This window comes from Colletotrichum fioriniae, assembly GCF_027942845.1.
Source record: "Colletotrichum fioriniae strain IMI 355084 chromosome Unknown scaffold_7, whole genome shotgun sequence".
Taxonomy (NCBI): Eukaryota; Fungi; Ascomycota; class Sordariomycetes; order Glomerellales; family Glomerellaceae; genus Colletotrichum; species Colletotrichum fioriniae.
The window spans coordinates 1535496-1557437 of NW_027076843.1; the positions used below are offsets into that span (position 1 = coordinate 1535496).

General features: G+C 53.6%; 5 protein-coding genes across 5 annotated transcripts; 3 read left to right on the plus strand and 2 right to left on the minus strand.

Annotated features, from left to right (window-relative positions):
- Positions 1–2885: 2885 nt before the first annotated feature.
- N0V96_006592 (uncharacterized protein) lies at positions 2886–4835 on the plus strand (the record flags this gene model as incomplete). The annotated part of the gene is made up of 3 exons (XM_053195055.2): positions 2886–3135; positions 3359–3559; positions 3757–4835. 3 exons carry the CDS (start codon positions 2886–2888, stop codon positions 4833–4835), a joined length of 1530 nt encoding a protein of 509 aa, XP_053047626.2.
- Positions 4836–8872: 4037 nt separating this feature from the next.
- Positions 8873–9670, plus strand: N0V96_006593 (uncharacterized protein; the record flags this gene model as incomplete). The annotated part of the gene is made up of 1 exon (XM_065757768.1): positions 8873–9670. One exon carries the CDS (start codon positions 8873–8875, stop codon positions 9668–9670), a length of 798 nt encoding a protein of 265 aa, XP_065613685.1.
- Positions 9671–10200: 530 nt separating this feature from the next.
- On the minus strand, positions 10201–11730 carry N0V96_006594 (uncharacterized protein; the record flags this gene model as incomplete). The annotated part of the gene is made up of 3 exons (XM_053195057.2): positions 10201–11421; positions 11498–11570; positions 11639–11730. The coding sequence occupies 3 exons, from the start codon at positions 11728–11730 to the stop codon at positions 10201–10203; spliced, it is 1386 nt and encodes a 461-aa protein (XP_053047628.2).
- A 3860-nt stretch (positions 11731–15590) lies between these two features.
- On the minus strand, positions 15591–16454 carry N0V96_006595 (uncharacterized protein; the record flags this gene model as incomplete). Its single annotated transcript, XM_053195058.2, has 1 exon — positions 15591–16454. The coding sequence occupies one exon, from the start codon at positions 16452–16454 to the stop codon at positions 15591–15593; it is 864 nt and encodes a 287-aa protein (XP_053047629.2).
- Positions 16455–21357: 4903 nt separating this feature from the next.
- N0V96_006596 (uncharacterized protein) lies at positions 21358–21880 on the plus strand (the record flags this gene model as incomplete). Its single annotated transcript, XM_065757769.1, has 2 exons — positions 21358–21432; positions 21530–21880. 2 exons carry the CDS (start codon positions 21358–21360, stop codon positions 21878–21880), a joined length of 426 nt encoding a protein of 141 aa, XP_065613686.1.
- Between the last annotated feature and the right edge of the window lie 62 nt (positions 21881–21942).

Below are 21942 nucleotides of genomic sequence, written 5' to 3' on the forward strand. Positions count from 1 at the left end.
TCTGACCCTTACATCTGATCTCGAGGCAGATCGTGAGTGAAACGACAAAGTCGAGACATCCCATGCGGACATGAGCCCACGGATACTCTGTACTTGGTAGCAACTCAATTGGACCTGTCTGTTGATGGAAAACCAAGGATGGTTCCCAGATATTGTGGTATCAGAACGAAGAGCTTACTTCTGATGGAAACGTAGAGCTCACAAAACGCTCATCGCCCTCGTGAAGGGCGGTCATTAGTTCTTACAATACTCGATATAATCTTCTCATGGATAGACCCTAGACGAGGAATCTCTGGCTGAGTTTAGGTAGTGAGAAGAATTGTAGTTAATATAGATCTCCCCCTTTACATGTGATCTGGCAAGTATGCTATTAGGATGTTACCGACGACTGGCGACCCACCTATCATTCTTCATAACATGCATCTCAAAGTAGTAGTGAATGAACGGAACACGCTGTGTAACCTAAGTTCTAAAGACTTAGGTAATCTGCGAGTGAATTGCTTGAGAGACAGGCTACAAAATCTGGAATCCTCAACCCGCTTCTCAATAGTCTTTCACAATCACAGCAGTTTGTGGCCACCCTCAGAAGGTCGTTCAAGCCACAGTGTAGGATGAAAACTCTGTTCTAGATGACTTCCTGCTAGGGGAAGAAGTAGCCTCGAAAACCTGAAATACTACTTTTCATTGACCTTGGTCCTCCTCGGCTCAGTCATGACAAAGATTACGATGGCGTCCATGCCGCTTCGGCTCGCACTCATGTGATCGGAGGAAACTTACTAACGGACTGTCACTGATTGGCTGGATTTTGGTGGAGCTCGGAGCTGTTAGGTAATCACCGGTTCCAAGCTGAGCTAATCCTCACAGGGAGTGGCGTACTCACAGTACGTACCTGATCTCAGGACCCGCCGGCCCAGATCTGGTTTTCGCTGCGATGCTTCTTAATTTCGAGATCCTCAGTGCGTTATATCTGCCTAGGCACGCTAGGTAAGCATCCCTTCGTCCAAGTGCACACTCAAGAGAGTGCCATCTCATACCTACTTCGATCCCATGAGCTTTTGGACTGCAAGTCGACCTATCTCATTGAAGTATGGCTATCCATGGGTTGCCTGGCAGGGTGACAAGACAAAGATATCGCAGTCAAGGTCCCAGTCGAACCGGCACCGGTCTCCGAGCATTCGGTCACCGGCAAGCACATGGCCCCATGACAAGACGGGCCTCGGATCCGAAGACCCGCAGCGACGCGCAATTGACCCGGGTCAACTTGCTGGTTCTACTCCATGTCCGGGTCCGATTGCCCTCTACTCGGATGAGGTTTGAGTCACTCGAAGTGATTCCGGCACCGGACACCGCTGCGTGACCTGAAGCTAAGGCCAAGACCCAAGGGCTGAAAGTTACACCACCTCGTACAGACGGTGACCAGTGGCCAAGGTGCAGCCAAGAAGCCAGGGCCAAGTCAACTGACGCGTCTCCAAACTTGCACCGGGCGGTCTGAGGCCTGGGCGCCTTTCAGGGCATGACACCTGGCCTCGTCACAGTGAGTGAAGCAGAGATTGCAGTCAAAAGTCAAGACACGAAGTCGTGCACATTCGAAGTGCACCAACTGCAGCCACAGAGGAGAGGAAGTTGAATCTGACTTATCTGCTATCTGTTATTGTCGGCTATCTCTAGTCCTGCGGCCTGAGCTTCGGAATAGAGCGGGAGCACTCAGCCCCATGGGGTAAGCGGGAACGCCCATCACTGGGTGGTAGGCAATGCGACTATGGGAAGAACCGGGTACTCTACATGCAGTGACGTTCTTTTCACGGGGTCTAAGTGATGCGGGTGAACGGTTTGAGATTGGGGGAAAGGGGGGGATATATGCATTGCCGGGAGTGGTGATGGCTTGTCTATCCTCGGCGCGAAGAGGTTACAGAGAGGGTGTTGATGATTGGGCTTGAGGTTGCTAGCGGTGATACGCAACGAGGTCATCACCGTCAGCCAAGCCCACCACAGATCACCTTAAGTGAATGACTGAGAGGGGGGAATGAGAGTCATGATGAATAGACGACAACGAGCATGAACAGTGGACAAGTTAAACGTCCGAAGTATCTGACCTGTTGCCGTCTTCCGAGAGACTCCAGTCAACATCGGGGTCCGAGTTTCGCGGCATGAAAGATTGGGTTTACGGTTTACGCAGTGCGGATACACTACGAGCATGAAGTGCAGAGTCCCACCGGCACAGTTCTCCGTCCGCCCAGGAGCCCCTCCTCGGCCCCGGCAGACACAGTCAAACACTGCTTTCGTTCTCATTAATTACCTTGGTGTATTCGTACGCAGTACATAGAGATTAGAGAATGGGTGATGCTGAGGCTGAGACTGGCTGTGTGACTCGCTTCCGCATTTGGCCGAAGCAAGTTCCCGCCCCGCTCCCCTAAAAATTTCTAGATCCCGAAGACGGCACAGTTAGGGACAGCCAGGTCTTTCAAGGTTCCTCTTCCCCCCTGAGGCTTGGGACCCTGCCGCACCCAGTCTCCCTCAAGGTCGCGAAGAGAACAGCGGCTGGATGTCACTGCTCATATGTAGTTGTGTGTGGGAGTACTTGACACCATGGGGAGCCCCCCTACATTACCACAAGGTACCTAAATTGACGACCTCAAGGTACTAAGGTACCTTGATCCCCAGTGACCTCGAAAGATTGAGGTGACTCGTGTGATCCCAACTCCATCTCCTTATTCTCATAACTCCATCCGTTTACGATTCCAATCAAACAAGACACTACATCAAATCATACCGAACCCAGACCGACAGCAAGTAGACAGTTACGACGACAAGTTCCAATTAACCCGCGAAAGGACTATAGTCCCCCATAGAAAAAAAACCACAGCCAAAGATCGTTCTCGCCCACGATGAACTGCCCTTCGCGCAACGACGACATCACGCTGGAGCACCCGGACTGGAACCAGAATCCGCCCTTCCTCTCTGCCGACCTCACCACCTGCGAGGATCTGAACGGCATTGCCAACGCCCGCGAGCAACGCAGGGCCAGGGGCGGCGCCGGCGATGGATCCGACGGCCGGGGTGACGACATGAATTACCAGACGTTGCCACGTCTGCAGCCCGATCGAAGGCTGCGCGTTTCGGGAGGGTGGAAACACGGTTAGTCTTGAATTTTCAGGAACAATGTTGTTCAATGATGGTGTTGGTGGTGTCGTGGTTACGATGATGCGGAGACTGGGACCGACGACATCAAGGTCCCCCTCTCTCCCATTTCTCACCTCATTCACCGCTCTCGGTGTGCATGCGGCAACGGCCGGCATCATCAACGACATTCACCAACCACCTCTCACTACATTCATACACGCATACTAATGCTCCCTAGGTTTCCATCCCCGAAACAAAAAGGTGCATGGTGGTGATGACCATACACCTCTCCTTTGGGCATCTGCGCCCGCCCGCTCCGCCCTCTGGGGCTGGGTGAGCTGGATCATGTCCGTCATTGGCTGCTCAGCCATTATCTCTGCTCTCAAGAGCCCCGAGGCTGTCGCGTCTTTCCTCGTCGCGACCAAAGAAACTGCTCATTGTAAGTTATCATCACAGTCTCTCGAAAGACGGGCCTCGTCGACTCATCGCCCACATGTATCTACATACAATTCTTATCTCATTTCATCTCATCCCACTATGCCTCATCTCACTTAGACTCATCTCACTTAGACTCATCTCACCCCGTCTTATTCACTACCAATGCCTCAACACAATGTAAGCTGACAATACCCCAAGCCGTCACCAAGCGCCACGCCCACACTCACGACCACGCCCGCATTACCGCCCGCTCAACCTGTCCTACCGGCGGCCTCGGCGATGAAGCAGCCTACAACACGCCCCTCCACGTCGGCGCCCTCTTCATCATCCTCGCAACCTCCTTCCTCGCCTGTGCCTTCCCGCTCATCGCGAAGAGTATCCCCGGCATCCGAATCCCCCGTCCCTTCTTCTTCGCCGTTCGCCATTTCGGCACCGGCGTCCTTCTGGCCACCGCCTTCGTCCATCTCCTGCCGACGGCCTTCACCCTCCTCGGTAACCCATGCCTCAGTTCTTTTTGGGTCGAGGACTACCCCGCCATGCCGGGCGCCATCGCTCTGGCCGGTATCTTCCTCGTCACCATCATCGAGATGGTCTTCTCCCCTGCCCGCCAGATGAGCTGCCGCCCCGATGAGGCCGTCCTCGCTCCGAACCAACCAGAGGGCGGCGATGAGATCGATCAGGGGCAGCAGCAGCAGCGCGGCGAGAAGCGCGTCATCGTCGACGAGGAAAACCGCGCCGTGCAAGTCAACTCCAACGGCGGCATCGTCCTGACCCCGGCACAGCAACACCAAAAGGACATCCTCCAGTGCATGATGCTCGAAGTCGGTATCCTCTTCCACTCCGTCTTCATCGGCATGACTCTCTCCGTCTCCGTCGGCCATGAATTCGTCATCCTCCTCATCGCAATCGCCTTCCACCAGACGTTTGAGGGCCTCGCCCTCGGCTCCCGCATCGCAAACATCGACTGGCCCCAGGGCAGCCTCCAGCCCTGGATGATGGCCCTCGCCTACGGCTGCACCACGCCCATCGGCCAGGCCATTGGTCTCGCGACCCACCGCCTCTACAGCCCGGACTCGGAGTTTGGCCTCATTCTCGTCGGCACCATGAACGCCATTTCGTCCGGGTTGCTCGTCTTCGCTGCGCTGATTGAGCTTCTGGCCGAGGATTTCCTGTCCGATGAGAGCTGGCGTGTTCTGAGGGGCTCGAAGCGCGTTTGGGCTTGCGTGCTCGTCTTCTTTGGCGCGTTTGGCATGAGTCTTGTCGGCGCGTGGGCCTAGGTGGATCCCTCGAGGCTAAAGGGGGACCGGAGTTGATGAGGTTGCTAGGCTTCTAGAGACTCGGATCGATCGCGATGCCGTGTTGCGTGCCTGATTGTCTTCTGTTGGCTCGACTGCGGTCCCTTTTGCACCTGGGAAGACATGGTGAGGTGTCCTGTTCAGGGTTCAGATGGCGACACTGCGTAAGTGGATGGCGCAAGCCGATCCCTTATATCGTCGCGTTGGTTTCAAGATTCCATTCAACAGCTGAGTTTGTGCCTATGTTCAACAGCCTCTGTCATCTGTCTGTATGGATATTGAAAATTATTGTTTCTCGTTCTTTTGAAGACTATCACTTGAAAGAGTTGCTGGTCAGAGTGCGTCGTTCTTTGGTTTACATTTGGTTTCCTCTATGAAGCCGTCCGCTCGTTTGAAACAGTATTAGTGCGATATATTAGTTTAAAGAAGATCTAGAAAAAGAGTTGTGGATAAGAACTGTTTTTCATGTGCCGATTGAAGCAGATGACCGTCCAGCACTGTCTATCTCGAGTCTCTATGGTTGTCTCCCGATACCCTCATTCTCAGCCCCATTCTCACATTTACTCTTACTGTTCTGGATCATCCAGGCCCTATTCACATCTTATTCCACACAACCCTCAACTCACAAATGTAAAGTCACTCGGAGAAGTTCCCTCACTGACAGTCGGACTCGGCGCAACCCCACTATCATAACTCCCCCTTCTCCTAGCCCTGTGCCTCTTCCCCCTCTTCTCAAACCCCGGCAACGGCACGCCTCCCACAACCTCAACCTCACCGTTGCCGCCATGAGCAGCAGCAGCAGCAGCCGTAGTAACAGCATGCCAAGCCCTCGTCTCCTCCGCAAGTCTAGCTTCTTGATCATGCCTGTCCCTCTCCTCCCTGAACCGTATTCCCAGCGCCTCCTCCGTCTGACTGAGATACGGGAACCTCTGCTTCTGCCTTTGCGGCAAAGGAGAGGAAGGCGGCGTGGGCACGCTCTTGCGCTCGGTAGCCGTGCTCCAGCCAGCGGCGGTGTCACGGGCAATCATGGCCGTGTGCGAGGCGCAGCAAACCGATCCCGGGCCAACTACTCCAGCTTCCCCGCCGGAGCCGATGCCACGCGGAGAGGGACATCCGGGAACGACGCATGCGTGGATCGCGTCGCAGAAACTCCCGTTCGATCTCGCGGCGTCATAACATCCGGCAACCTGGCACACGTGGCCTGTACAGAACTGGCTCGCGGAGACAAGGAGCGGATCGTCGGCGCGCGGGGCCGGGCAGGACGGGTGCAGGCAGCCGTGGAGCGCGCAGCGGCGGCTAGCGGGTTTCGAGGGGTGAGGGCACTCTGGGCTTGCTGCGCACTTGTGCGCCACGCAGAAGCTTGGTTGGTGTGGTGGCTTCGAGGGGTTCGCGAGGTCTGCTGCTGGTTGGGGACAGGTTTGGGCGTGGCAGGTGTCTGTTTCAACCGAGCGAGAGGGAGGTTTGTTAGCCAGCTTTGCGCGAAGAGGACAGGCCCGAGCAAGCTATCTTACGGTTGGCACAGTAGAGTCGTGATGCATCGGTCGCGTTGTCCTTGGGCTCGCGGCATGGCGGATAGGTACACTCGTGCTGGGGGCAGAAGTGGACGCCGCCGCTGACGACGGCTCCGCAGGCTGTCGCCTTGCAGGCTATCGGTAGATCTGGGGCGTCCCGCCATGGTCAGTATTGCCGTCCTCAGATTTGATCAGTCGGTTTAGAAGACCGAAGGAAGGACTCACGGAACCAGCAAACTTCCTCATGTGTTCCCCTGGGCGAGACAACTCTCGGTGAATTGCACCCCGCGGTCTTGCAGAGCCGGTGATCTCTGCACCAGTTGCCTCCGTCGATAACGCTGTTGCAGTCCTTATCGGTGCAGCTGTGACTAGGACAGTAGAGGCCGTCGCCGACGCGCGGATGACCGCAGGCAGGGATAAGGCAGATGGGCGTATGGAAGCTGCACATTTGGGAGTCGGTGGCTCGCTTATTGTGGCATCCGTAGGTTGAGCAGGTGTCTGTATACCCAAGAGACAGTTGGCTCAGTATCAGAGAAAATGAATGATGGAATGTGAACGATGCAGTAGTTGCGGGAAACTTACGGCTTTGGCAATATGGCCAGTCCTGGTTTGCGTCGGCGAAGATGCGCTGGTTGGAACAGTCCTGGCAGTGGCAGCGGCCGTCTTTTCCCAGATGGCTACGGTCAGCAACAACTACAGATGGAGGAGAAAATATTCAAACCAAGGCAAGGCAGCGTACGATCCTCGCAGTACTTGGATAGGCCAGGCTGTTTGGGGTTTGTGCACATCTTCTCGCCAGTGCGCGAGCGGCAAGCATCTTGGGATTGAGGACAAAGTCAGAGAGTTTCTCCCACCAGACAGGAGTGAGCCAAGAACTAACGATCTTTGCAAAAGATGGAGAGAATGCGCTTGACTTTGGTCGGTGCCTCGCATCTCAATACCTTATGAACACAGCCAGAATAAACGCACTGAGGCCGGGGCGGCGGAGGCGTGGGCTGTTTGGCGCGGCAACTGAAAAACATGATGGCTTACAACTGTGTCGTTATAGAGATGATTGCAACTGGGCTGTAAAATCGACCTTGACGGATTATTGGAGGTTTCTTGGATTATCAGAGGGAATGTACAGATTGAATGACGTTGCATGGGCAATTGAGATGACTTGATATAAGAGGTCTTGAAGTGTATGAGTGAGATGGACGCCAGGCATCCAACATCATGATCAGGAAGCCCATCGTTCGATGAATTGTGTAACGATTATCTCTCTGCGTACAGTCGAGCTTTGAGGTCTTCAAGGGCATATTGATGGGAGGAGGGAACCGTTGTTCGATCACCATAATACCCCTAGCGATGGTTCATGTGAGAGTTGAATGCGAGACACAGCTCCTTGAGGCCGAGAGACAACCTTGCAAGGGGGGTCGATCGAAGAGAAAGCATAAGACCGAGATGAGATGTAAGTATCGGCCACTATTCATAGTGATCAAAGAGAGTATGATATTATCATTCAGCGTGTATCACCGCCTTCTTTCTCAGGTATCCGTACACTCCTTGGGGTGACCAGGGCGGGGCAGCGAATGTTTCTCAAGAGCGGCACCACATGAGAGAGATAGCCTTCCGTGATGATTGAATCACATGTTGACTTCATCTGAAACTTCAGACTGTAGGTTCATCGAGACTAAAGAAGGGGGACTGTTCAGTTGCTTCATCGCGGACAAGGAAACGATTGTGACGCTTCCTGCAGGCAGCCAGGGTAGTTGGCCACCAGAGCTGCCATTGAGGTTTTGCTTGGGTGTCGCATAGAACTGGATGAGCGTAAATTGGCTCTAATTGTTGGCATAGTGAAACCGAGCTGTTCGCTATTGCTAATCAGTCTCATGAGTAATTCAGTGATGGATGAATGAGCTTGAGTTGAAGCAGTAGTGAGAGAGTGTGTGTGGCGGCCTCCATAATCATGGAAAGAGGGTTTGCCCCACCAGACACGCTTCTGCAGGTCCACAACAGTACGTAGCTGGAGCTATACCTGATACGGCTAGATATCTCCAGCCACCTCGACCTAAAGCGCGTTAAGATGCACCTTGACGGCCCCTGCATTGCAACGTGCCCCTCGTTCCCACCAGCCACAATCATCGCGAAATCAAGTTTCCCATCCTGGCGGGCGGCAAGGACGGAGATCGTCACTGTCGCCAACCAGTTGCCGTTCGCTGGCTTTCCTCGTCATCAGGGTTTGCCGAGGACCTGGCAGGCTGGCGAAAGACTCACTGCCCCCACCAGCGTCATTCTCTCTTTCTTGTTTTTTGCCTGCCATTGTTGTCTATCGCTTACATCCTTCTCTGGCGCAAACGAGACAGCTTCACCTGTTCCTGCAACAACTACGAAAACACCGCAATCACAACGTCTTTGATCACGCACAATGCCCTCGAAGCGGCTTTGACGACTCAAGCAATAACACACAACAACACACAACAACTCCTGCGGCATTGAAACATTTCGCGACAATCGCTCATCCACGCAATGACCGACGAGGAACAAGGCATCCAGCGCCCGGCGCAAGCCTACCAGACCCCCGACTGGGAGACTCCCACGGCCAACAGGCGTCGCTCGTTCTTTGATCGCTTCGCTCCAGCGACGACTGGCCATCAACGCGACAATAGCGCCACTGCTGCTCCCGCGGCAACGAATGAAGGCGGCTTCGTGAAAGAAGATACCCAACGTTCAGATGATCACGTTCATCTGACCGCTCCTGCCACCGGCGCGGCCGCGGCTACAGGTGCAACGGCAGCACCCAAGGCCCATCCCTCCTTCGCAGCTCGCTTCGATGCTCTGCTCCCGCCACAAAAGACCTACTTTGGCCTCTCTCGAAAGCGATTCCTTCTCTTCGTCGTCTTGCCGCTCGCGGTCCTTTTCCTGCTCATCCTCCCTCTGGCCCTCGGCCTCGGTCTCTCCAAGCGCGGCGGAGGAAAGCAGGACCTGCCCCTTCCGAACAACCAAGATGTTCACACCGGTGACCTCACATACTACGCTCCTGGGCTCGGCGCCTGCGGAAAGACGAGCAGCGACAGCGACATGATTGTTTCGGTTTCGCACTACTTGTGGGACGACGTGCAGAGCGGCGGAAATCCGAACAATAACCCGCTATGCGGCAAGAAGATCCGGGTCCGCCGTGATGGCGAGGGATCGGTGGATGTCACCGTTGTGGATCGATGCACCGGCTGCGCGCCGACCGATCTCGATTTAAGCCCCGCGGTATTCAACAAATTGGCCAATAAGGACGAAGGCAGAGTCACCGGCACATGGAGCTGGTTGGACTGAGTGGACCTGGACGAATGCCTAAATCGCGAGCTGGATGGGACCAGGAGTACTGCATAAGGAACATCCCGCCGGCCGGGAACTTGACGAGGCATGCGAATAGTATGACTACGAGCTGAAGACGGAAAGATGTTGCGCGTTGTTTGGAATTGCTTCGATACCCCTGTTGTTTTGAACTTCATGCCTGCCATAGATACCATTGCCCTTTGAGGCACGCGAATACGAATACTTCTTACAAACTTCACGACTCCCTGGTACAACGCAGCGAATCGGCGGACATCGTTCCGTCTCTTGATCATCCCCTAACTGCGACACCAACGACTGCACAACAATCTTAGCTATGGTATGTCATCGTGAATAACCAGTATCATTGAGCACAGATGCTCGGCCGTACTGAATGCCGGCCCTCCTAGCATGTCGATATTTACAATGTAACGCCGTGAAAGCAGTCCCAGGGTATTCCCAACCGATGAGCCCAACATGGACGCCAGTAAGCCAATCCCGAACCATCGCCCATCCCGCAGAGAAACCATCTACGGTGAGTTCTCACTTGGCCGACTCGCCGTGCCCTGAGTCAGGTCTCTATCCTCCCAGGCAAGCAGACCATGTCCTACGGTAGAGCCTGTCGCGCCTGACCTACGCAAAAAGCGACTCCGACGCTGGTATTCCCAATCAATCAGTCCGTGGTCGGTATCCAGAGGTGACAGCTGGGGCGCTGGACTTGAACCCATACTGCTCTCCCCGTCGCCAACACTATACTCTGCCACTATAGACACCCTCTTTGCGCTCTTCTCTTCTCCGACAGCTGAGCTCTCTGGCTCCTCGTAATCGTGCTCCTCCAAGATATGGCGCCTACTTGCCGTCGACCTCAAGACGCGCGGCGGCTTCTGGAGCTCGAGGTCGCTGGCACTGAGCCAAGTCCCAAACTCCTCAAAGGTATGCCTCCTTAAGTTTGGCACACCCGCAGGCGCAGGCCCCCGGTGCGTACTGTGAACAGTGACACCCGATGACATGTTGGCATCCTGCTTCGTTCGGTGCCCCGTTGCCTGGTTAGACGGCGTCGGAAGCACGCCCGCCGTCTTGAGGTTTCGCAGCCAGGGAAACCACTCCCTCAGCAGCGGCCAGACGAGCGGCAAGTTCGACACGTAGACGGCGACACTTGCCTCGCGGATGTACCACAACATGTATGTAGGGCTGTACGGGTCGGAGAGGTTGAAAATTTTTGTCAGCAGCGCCGCGACGATGACGCAGATGCCGAGGCTGAAGACGAATAAGAGGACGACTTTTTGCTTCCAGGGCACCTTCATCCGGAAGACAAGCGGAAGGGGGATCAATAGCATCAGCGTATCGGAAGAGATGTTGAACCAGCCCTGGAGGATGGCGTAGTTCTCATACGTCGTGCACTGAGGATCGGGGGGCGGCATGGCCCAGTAGCCGCTGAAGGGACGGCAGGCGGCGAACATTGTAATCTGCGTTGCGGTCCAGCCAATGGCGACATACATTGCTAGCCAGCGGACGAGGCGCTGGGCGGCGAGGTTGAGGGTGAGGCGAGTGTATAGGATGAGCACGCAGGCTTTGAGCACGTAGATGAGGTTCAGCATGGCCTGCTCAGAGACAAGGACAATTTTGGAGCCGTGGATGCGGTCTTCGATTTCGGCTTGAGTGAAGGTTCCTTCTAGTTCTGGAGGGTAAAGGTTTGAGCCGCCTCCGTCGGTGATGATGTTGAGGAGGGCTACGAGGACGGTGAAGAGAACCTGGTACGCAGTAAGGGGTCAGTTCTTCGGTTGTTCATTTGATACCTGTGAGGATCATGTAGGCGATAGAACATACTGCTGCAAGAATCTGGAGATAGTCATCGGCTTCAAAGTTGGAGACCCCTCCTAACCTCTTTGCTCTTCCATACCTAAGGTACCACGGAGATATGTTAGCATGGTTCCTCTCCGATTGTTGATAGGTGCCTATTGTACGAACATTCTAAGGAAGATGAAGGCCATCCCTATTGAGTAGTGTATCCAACTCTGACGCTCGAGACTGGCGCCGAAGCTCTCGTTACCGGTAACCATCGTGATGTATGACTGCGTTCTTTATGCCCTGGTCGCCTAAAATGTAATCGCGCCGACGATCTCAGATGAGAATTCTTGGTGGCGATCTTTCAACGTTCTATGGCATTGTTCTTTCCAAACCAATTTCGATGCCGTAAAGTTGAATCAGAAGTGATCGTGCCAAGGACATGGATGATGGGTAAAAATCTGGATGTACTCCACGACAAGACTGATATGGGACATGCCACATCGATATGGGCTTCCCAACGAACTCACTAACGACACCAAAAAAGCAAATCCAGACAAAGTCCGAACGGGAACACTGTGACGCGGACTTTGAAGGTATTCCAGCGCCCGCCCGCTATGAAACTGGCCCCAAGTGTCTTCAACAAAGCCGGTGGGCTGATATCTGACAGTTCGAGGGCTACAATGGCGCGGTTTGAGAATTCAAGTTGACAAGCCTCCTCGCGTGGCTGGCTATCAAGAGAACAAGCAGGGCCGGACAGTTCTGTGGTCACTTCTTTTCGACTTTCAAGAGAAAAAGCTGTCGCGAAGACTCGAAGAGCTAGACTTAGTTTGAGGTCGCTGCAGATTACTGGCGCGCCCCGGCCGACTGGGTTCGCCAACTCGGGGAGGCTTGAGTTTTGCTAGATGCTCTGGTGCTCCGACAGGAGCAATGACGATAAAGAGTTTACGATTTATGAAAGCCTACATAACATCCAGCCGCATCTAGCTTGGCGAGAGCTGGAGGCGGCGGTGGCGTGGGAATCGCCGGATGCGGCCATGTTCGCGTAGATGATAGATTCCTCGCCAATCATCAAGAGAAGACAAGCACGACGGCTCTCAAGAAGCGTGAGCCATTGTAGACTCTTCACTCGGTAGGCTAACTAAAGCTGACTTACGAGCTACGCTACGTGGACGACTAGCCTTTCTTGCTACTGCAGCTTGCTGAGCGAGTGACTACGCTCTTCTTTGTGTGAACTTGAGGGTGCGCCGTCTCCAATGGAACGGTCGATCTAGACCTGGAGACGCGATGTGGTTTGCATCGGTGACCACGCCCGCCACCGCGAATGCTGGCTGGCTGGATATTGAAAGCATTGCTGGGCGAGGAATTTTGTAATGAGTAATCATCAACTGTCGAGAAAGTTACTCTGCTTGTGGCCTTCCCCTGTCCGGATCCAGACCTCTGGAACGAAGGCTTGATTATCAAACCGGCACTCTTCCGAGCTAACGGCACCCAAAGAATAGAACTGATCTAGATGTTGGGGTAGCACAGAGACTAGTTCAGTTCACTGCCGGCGAAGCAGTCTCCCTCCCTTCGGAATCCAGATTACATGTACCTATTTTTGTCCAGGTCGCCGAGCCGGTGGGATTGATAAGGGGATCTGGTAAAACCATGGGAAAAACAACTCCAGATGTTCAAGATGCCCAAGATTCCCGAAATGGTATATCTTGCTTTGCTAGTAGATCCGGTAATATCGAATTAAATCTCAGGTCATCGATGAGCTTCCTCTGGTGCCATCATGAACACACATGTCGTGTTTCTCTTGGGAAAAGGCAACATTCCTACCAGCTCACAAGTAGCCCCGAAATAACAAACCTGTTCAACTCACGACACAGAATCAAGTGGTTCGCTCAAAATTTCGTTCGTGCGATTTTGACTTGCTCCGGTCCCCGTGCTCCTTTCGGAACCCGGCCCAGAAGCCTAGTCCGCCAGATAGTAATACCTAGTCATTTGAAGGGTAGTGGATGAGAGCATTTTGAATTTACCTTTGACGCCTCAGATATCGAGACAATGGGTCCCCACTTCTTGAGACATCTATGTCTTGGTCCGGTTTGTCCTCGGCGACGAGGCCGACTCCCCGTCTTAGTCGGCCGCCGGATGCCTTCTCGACCGGCCCCTTCCAGCCAATCACATTTACGCGGAACACTCTAAATCCCGTCTACCTTCCGAAGGTCATTTCCCATCCACTTGGGTATGAACAAAAGTTTCTTTCTGTATGCAGTATGAGAGTTCTACTCCATATCGCGACCCGGAGCTCGCACTCGTGAATGAGGAAAGGGAACGAGCTTAGGTTAAACTGCCAAAGGGCGTCTGATTTTCAGATGTATCATGTCTGCTAGGCGTGAACGGATGGCATCGAATTGTTCCAATTACTCTCCCCAACTCCATTGCTTCATGCTTGGACCGATGCCGGATAGTAGATGTTGCATGTGCTGTGTAAGCAACGGCATTGGGGTTAATCTCGTTGGCTTTCTGGTGCCAAGCAGGTATGCAGGAGCCGTCATACCATGTCGATTCAGTCACTCCGGCTGACTTTGCTAATTTGATGTTTACTCAACCTCAGGCGCCTTGAATCTGATGTGACGCCTGGAGTCGCCCTGAAGCCTCCGATCATGTCCTATTGTCGGAATATCTCACAGCAAACCCAGGACGCACTGGTCCATGGGCAGGACGTGAGTGGTTCGAGACGAATTTGCGCCGCGGGCGGGCAACAAACCTATTCTCACAATTTTGATTGATTCAATGGTACCATGGTCATGACTTTCGGGGTTGAATATTGACCCGTTTCTCCACCAAGTTGATACGGGGTTCGGGCGCGCCCACGGAATATGTACGTCTCAAACATCCATCTTACCAAGCCAGGCACAAACGAGGAACACGGATCGATCACCGTGATCGACGCTGATCGCACGACGGGCTGTGCCGTCTGGACTAATGACGGGAGCCCGTGGCCCCGGATGGCCAAGGCGCGGAACGCGTCTCGAAGTGTCTTCCTAGTCAAGGCTTACATTTTCTCCCCTTTCCTCAGTACAGTGGAGTGGCCATCGTTTCTCTTCCCCTTGCAGATTCCGCATCGCGTTTCTGAGATTTTCCTCTCATCTTTTCTCTCCCCGTTGTTGACCTCGTCCCCGCACTGACGGCAGCCGCGCAATCATGGTCTACCATGTCAGACCCCTGAAACGGAGGCACACACCTCTTGACGGGCTCGCCGGCATCTTCCCAGATGCAAGCCAATTTGTCGGACATCGAGTTTCTCCTGCCTCTTATCCTGCCTCATGTTTTCTCCTTTCCCGTTCCCTCCGTGTGGAGACTTTTCTGCCTGACTGTTCGAATATCTGCTCTTGTCAATTCGGTTCCGTCATCCGAGTTTGGCGTGTGGTGGCCTGGAGACCTGTCGACAGTGACACTTAGACACTTTGACCTAGCTGAATTTGTTTGGCGCTTAGACGACAGAGTCAGGTTTATCCACCGCACTGGCAGAGTTGAGGGGAGGGCTCCCGAGAGGATCTGTTCGCCAGCCAGCCGCGCGCCGCCTGTGACTAAGGTGAGTTTGACGTGGACCGGCGGCGGCTGCGCGCTCGTATGTTTTGTTTTATTTGGGACACTGCAGACGTCGTTTCTCTTAATCTGTTCATCTGACGTTGACGTGCAGCAGCTTGGCGAGCCGCTAGACGATAAAGGGGTAATGAAGTGAGATATCTGACCGCTTGCAGCACATTTTGCGTATCCGAAATAAGGTCAGACTGTTTCAGTGGCAATCAGACAGGTGGCTGAGTCGAGTTCATTGTGAAGTTCTGGCTGCGTTTCTGCCAGCTCTTTCAGCGTTCTGGATAGCGGGCTCTTGTTGTCCGTTTCACTAGCGAAGCAAGCATTCGCAGATGGTATTCTTTCTCTGCCTCCTTGAAGTCAACCGGTGGTCCGGATAGAACAAGGAGTTTACCCTGAACTGAGCTGTTTGCAGACAGGAGGCGGCTTAAGTTTGGGACGACACGCAGTCAAGAGGCTTGGCAACCGATGGGTGAACAACGAGCATACTGACCTCATGCAATTATCCCTTAATGGTTATCCCACTTGATCGTGGGCTGGTATCAGACATCTACTGCGCGCCGAATAGTCTCCTGACCCATCCCATTCTCGTCTCGAGAGCAGCCTTGGCGACATCTGAACCTACCGCGAGACCCAGCAAGTCGAACCCGTGGAATCCACCACTCCAGACATGCAGATCCGCCTGCACACCGCTATCCCATAGTTTCGTAGCATACGCCACGTTCTCATCCCTGAACGGCTCCGCAGTCCCGACGTCGATGTACGCCGGCGGCAGTCCGGAGAGGTCCGTCGCCCTGCCCGGCGCGACATAGGGACTCACGTCCGCGTCCTCCACGCCTGCCTTCTCACCCAAGACGCAGCCCCATGCAGCGTTGTTGTCAAGCGCGTCAAAGCATTTGTCGTCCCTGAATTGCTTCTTGGATATGCCTGTGTCCCTGTCGTCGAGCATAGGATATACGAGCAGCTGCGCGCAGAGCTTCGGCCCGCTCGTGTCCCTCGCCCTCAGTGCCGCTCCAGCCGCGAGACCGCCGCCCGCCGAGACGCCTGCGATCATGAGGCGCGCGGAGTCGATGCCCAGCTCCTGCGCGTGCTCGCTTGTCCAGAGGAGACCCGCGTAGCAGTCATCCTGCGGCGCGGGCGCCGGGTGCTCTGGTGCCAGGCGGTACTCTATGCTGACGACGACGGCGTCAAAGTCCTTTGCCATGCGCGCGAACGGCTGGATACCAAGAAAGGCGTCGCCGAGAACCATGCCGCCGCCGTGGTAGAATACGATGCCAGGACGTTCGCCGCTTGCCGTCTTCGGGTTCCGAGACTGTAAGATGACGATGGGGATCTCTCCGTCGGGCCCGGCAATTTTGCGGTCCTCGACCAGTAATTCTTCATCGTTTCGAATCGCTGCTTGCATAGGTGCCATTGCGGTCGCTCGTAGCTGTCGCCCGTGGACTATGCCATCCCTTGACCGCGGATAAGCCGTCATGCGGTCCAGGGCCGGGACTAGTTGGGCGTCGTATGGCGGCCTGGGAAATAGGTTTTCTGACGACATGCTTATTGATATGTTCTACTTTCCTCTGCCAAACAAGACAGTTGGTCCGAGTGGTGCCTGGTCAATGTGTAGGATTCCGTTGGTCGGTATTGATGCCACTACGCGTGTCGTATTTTGAACTTCTTGCTGACCTCGAAGTGAACGAAATGTGATCTTATCTCCGCCGAAAAGCGTATGGAGTGCCAGGAGCAGATTCCTACCGAGGCCCGCGACGTCGCGTTGAATCCTTCGCAGATACTAACCCGCTTCTTCAGGGCAACAAACGCCGGCGTGCTTTAGCCGGGCGCTTAGTCCGACTTTGTCTAGAGTGCCCAAGGTGAATGCTTCATCAACTGCACTATCTTTCAACAACGGGCCACCATAGAATGGGAACTCGGCACAACGGGGCTTTGAGTTCCTCCGCAATGTTGACGAGCATGGCAATCTACTGCTACCCCGCAGCAGTTCTCGGAAGCTCGCTGGAACCCTTGTGGGTGATCTGGTGCCACGGCCTACAGTTAGTACCACGCCAGCGGACTTAGTTGCCGAGCTAAAGAACCAAAGACTGAAAGGTAGCCTCGGGTGGCTCGTCATTCGTGTTTGACATCAAGACATTTTCAGTAGTCACTGATCTTCCCCGCTCTTGATGGAGAAGGGCTCGCTTTCGGGGATCCGGAGCGCAATATTTGGCCTAGTCCGAGGCCCCGTCTCCCAACGAGTGAATGATCCCGAGGCCCCAGGAGGAATCTAAACACAGTAGTGTGGGCGATTTTATATCAGAATATCGAGCACACAGTCGCCATGATGCAGCAATACTTCTAGATGTCACAATGAAGGATGCATGTTTCATCGTACAATAGAATCCAGCGTAATACCATGCTGTGAGATTAACGAGATGATTTTGACTTTAGTCTAGATTGTAATCTGAAAATGAACCAAGGTGAGGTACTTTGTGAAAGCTCCAGTTTGAGGCACTGGTCATAGAAGCAAGCTTGCTCAGCTTCTAGAAACCTTCGTACTCATCCTGAAGCCAAGATGCGGGGACGTATGTTTGCAGCCACCAGCTGTGTGAGCCGTGTGAGTAAGCACCAGCAAGGAAGCACTAACACTGCATCGCTCGGCAATCGTATTCCTTCAGGTGATGTGGCCTTGTAAGCCCCATCTGACGTGAGATTTCGTACAAGTGGAATATCCGATGCATTTCCAGCCCTATTGCTGATATTCAAAAGGATCAATCCGTAAAAAGTTCTGCAGCCCGAGGAGAATGCCCAAGAGATGTGAGAGAGTCCGACAGTCCGGGGCTGAAAAAAAAAAAAAAGTTCCTTGATTACTCTGGCTGCTTAAAGTATGACCGAGAGTTCTTGCACACACAGGCCGACTTCAGCCTAGGCCACCTTAGTTCCAGTCGATACTTGCGATATCTGAAGTTCAGCTTCACGACTAGTCTGTAGATTTCGGCCCGCACTTCTAGCAGTGACCTCAGCCGTGCAAAATTGCCTCTTCGTTATCATTCAATGCAGAGGGATGCCAATTCAGGTACCATATGACGCTTTTTGCCTCCGTCAATTTTGTTCGCGATCGCGGCTCTTTAGGGAGAAGTTGGACCGAGTGTCCGAACAGAACCAATATTCATGGTGAAGCGGAGAATATGGGACCATGACAGGTGAGCGCAAAGCAAGAGGCCGGGCCGAGAATCGCCAAAGTTCTAGAGCATTTGGGATTCCTGGGAAATCGAGACACGGGAAGTTAATTTCTTGCACCTTAGTCTCGGTGGCCCAGTTCCCCTGATGTGATGTCAAGTAAGATTATGCGAATGTCTGTGAGCAGGTTTTGGAGGGCGGTTGGAGGCGAATCCGTTCGTTGAGTAAACTGGCACTAGAATATTTTAACGTTTGCTGTCAGGCACCGCAATGCCTCGGCCTCCCGAAGGCGGCAGGGACGGGATAAATCAGAAGACCTAGGTCCCGGTGGCGTTATGATCATGATTGATTGATTGAAGATTAGAGGTTAAGCAACCTAGTTTTCTCCTCAAGAGAGGACTAACTAATCTTGGACTACCAAGACGCCTTTCGTTTTGGTGAAACAACCTAACCTCTGTTCAAAGGCAAGTTCGCGTGTTGGCCAATCGGCTTACATCATCGCTCATAGTTTCATTTGAGGCTCGATGAGCTCTACGGCTGGAGTCAACATGCTTTGTCGAGAAGAGCGACACTCAATGGATTCGAAAGACCTTGGCAATCAGAAGGTGCCGCAGAGAATACTTCCAGTGAAGTGAATTTAGGTCTAGGTTTGGCTCACTCTCGTCAAAGAACAGCTGACGTCTAGCAAGCCTACCGGCTGTCAGTGCAGACCGGATGTTGCGATTTTGCGATGTCCGCTCCCAGCGACCGTGCCAATTGGAAATGAATAGACTTCCATCAGGAAGGCTGTCAACTCGGATCTTCTACCCATTCTTGATCATCTCAGTTTTGACTATCATACTGTCAGAGAGGACAGAGCTGGTGATCGAGAGGCGAGGTACTTCGCCACCGTCTAGCCATTGCAAGCTGCATGCGAGAAGATAAGGCTGATCGACCGTCATACCTACACACTGAGGCTTCTGTGGCATCCAATCGATTACTTTAGATACGGCTCATGTTATGCATCCCAGTAATGACAAGCGCCGCATTACTTCAACGCCACTACTGTAGAAACGAACGCAATCGAAGAGGAACGCCAAACTGTGCTGCCCGATTGAGAGCCATTATTCGTCCAACGTCTAGTGCCACATGATGTACGGATTTCCCATTTTTGGAAGAACTCGCGTGTGCTCACCGGTGATAACTCTTCCAGTTGTGAGATTCTATCGGCGACCGAAAACCCAGCCCCGTCAGCAATTCGGGAATCCCAATCCTTTATATTGTCCTGAAGGATCGCGGCTGAATGAGATGGCATGCATCGCCCCAAGCACTTGATGGACAAGGGCATCATCAAGCTTAAATTGCTCCCGTCAGCACTAAAAGAGTATGTGTTTGTATAACTAACAGCCAATATAGGTGGGGTAGCAAGCATATGCTGTTCTTAATGTAGAAACGCATGCGGGGTGTCAAAGACAAGGCCACTCGGCCAATAGGAGAGCATGCCGCTTATTGCGTGCCCTCGATGCCCATATGTCACCCTCCATTACCCATTTGAGCCGCTTCAGACAAACATCGATCGAGGAGAGACTCATGATCTCAAATATGTGGGCTTTAGAACCAGGGACAGTCCTGACCAAGGCGACATTAGACGACTAGTTGACATCAGCCTTCCTGTAGGGCCACAGGGCCCAACTACGCCGTCAATGATGATAGCGACGTCAGGGCCCGATCTCGATATTAGCACCATCGCTTTGTACATGTAGACACATCGGGTTTAATGCCATGCAATGTTGCGGACTCAAGGCTTAATATGATCATGAAATGCTTAGAAATGGTAATGTAGCCTCCATACTCATATGCCGTGTTTTGCCATCTGAACCTAGATAAGCATCAACAAATATTCCGAAGTGAGAGAGTCGCGACGATCAATGCCTCCACATCATGTTCTGTTGGCTAGAGCTCCCTGGCGACCTTCTTCCGGGACTCTTTGTCGAACCTATGCCGCGATTGAGGGCTGCATGGAGTGATTATGCAGCTTGAAGCCTACGAGACGGTTTACGTTGAGGGTGGTCGGTAGACTTTCCCTATGCAATCCCGGAATCCAAGAGACGAACCCCGTATCCGTATCCGTTGTGATTGGCAGCAGACCGGCTGACCGGCCACAGGCACACACAATCCGAGCCTTGCAATCCTACTACCAGATTACTTTTTTCGGACGATGACTTCGACCCGCGATTCAGTTGTGGTGTGCTGCGGCTGGTACGTGGGATGTAGAGCGTCGGTGAATCGGCCTTGTGGTCCATGTACGCCTCACTCATAATCCCATGTGCCGGCTGCTTACCGGCTTCCTACCGGCCTTCCACCCAGTCTTTTTTTCCCACGCTCTGGATGTTTCATTGGGTGCCATATTTCCCCCATTCCGATTAAAGATGATAGCGCAAGGAGACCGGGTATGTCGGACGGTCATCTCATCTTTCACAGGCTGTCACGGAGCTGCCTCAGAACGTCAAAACCCTTTGACCGTCTGGGGCGTGATAGGCCGCATCCCATGAGAAGTGGCTCAATTGAGGGGGTATGCTCGTCGTCTTTTCAACCCCACCGCCCAAAGTTCAAGATCGGACTATAGGAAAATCATAGCGGGTGTAGTGGAAAAAAGGGATGGTGCATGTATCCGCGCGGGTGTGTGGCGGGCAGACCCTGTCGCTGAAACCCCTTCTCTAACTCTATCAACTTACACACAGATCCGAGTGACGCACGCCACGAAGAGGATCTTGACACGGCTATGTTCTGTTTCCGGGATGACCAAGCAGTAAGCCTCCTTGAAAGGACCGCACACCACCTTTCAGGGTAATCAAGTCGTCAATGTTCCCAGCCGACTTTTCCGACCGGGGCCTGGGTTGCACCAAATCCTTGCTCTGTTTAAGCCTCCGCTCCTCCTCTTCAGCAGGCGGTTGACAACCTCATATCTCGAGGTGGTGTAAGGTGACAAGTCTGTCTTTTTCTCTTCATGTGCTAGCGTTCTTTTGCTTCTTAATTCATTTTCGAGATCGGCCATCAAGGCATCTGACATACACTCCCACGATACCACATGCTGGCATGGCTTAAAACTAATTCTCATCGCATCTGAGAGAACCCTTGAGAGGCATACGAGGCCCTCATTCATCTCACGCACCAACATGTGGCTCCTTAAAGCCGCTACGATAGCGGCGGCAGCTGCAGCAGCCGGTCTTCAACTTGTGCCTCTGCAACCAGTTCAATTGGAAGAGAGGCAGCTTGCCGATGCAACTTCCTTCATCGCGGAGCTACCAACTGGACAGCAACAAGCTGATTCAATAACAACGACACCAGCATCAACAACAGCGGCCGTTGCAACAACTCCACCTCCTCCACCCCCTCCGCCGCCGCCTCCCCGCCAACCTCAACATCGACAACGTCGACAACTACGCCGCCGCCTCCACCCCCACCGCCAACGACGACATCTACATCGATATCGATTCCGCCGCCAACCACCATAATAACATCTTCGTCCGTGGCACCTCCTCCTCCGCCGCCGCCGCCGCCGCCGCCAACAACAACATCAACAACACTGCAAGCTCCGTCCACTACGGCAGCTCCACCAGTCTTTTCTCCACCCCCGGCACCGACAACGACAAGCCAAGTAAGAACAACGACATCGATGCCGATCGCTCTTCCGGCTAGCACGACTGGCGCTGCAGTACAGCAGCCTCCTCCGCAAGGAGCAGCGCCCCAGCCTCCCGCCG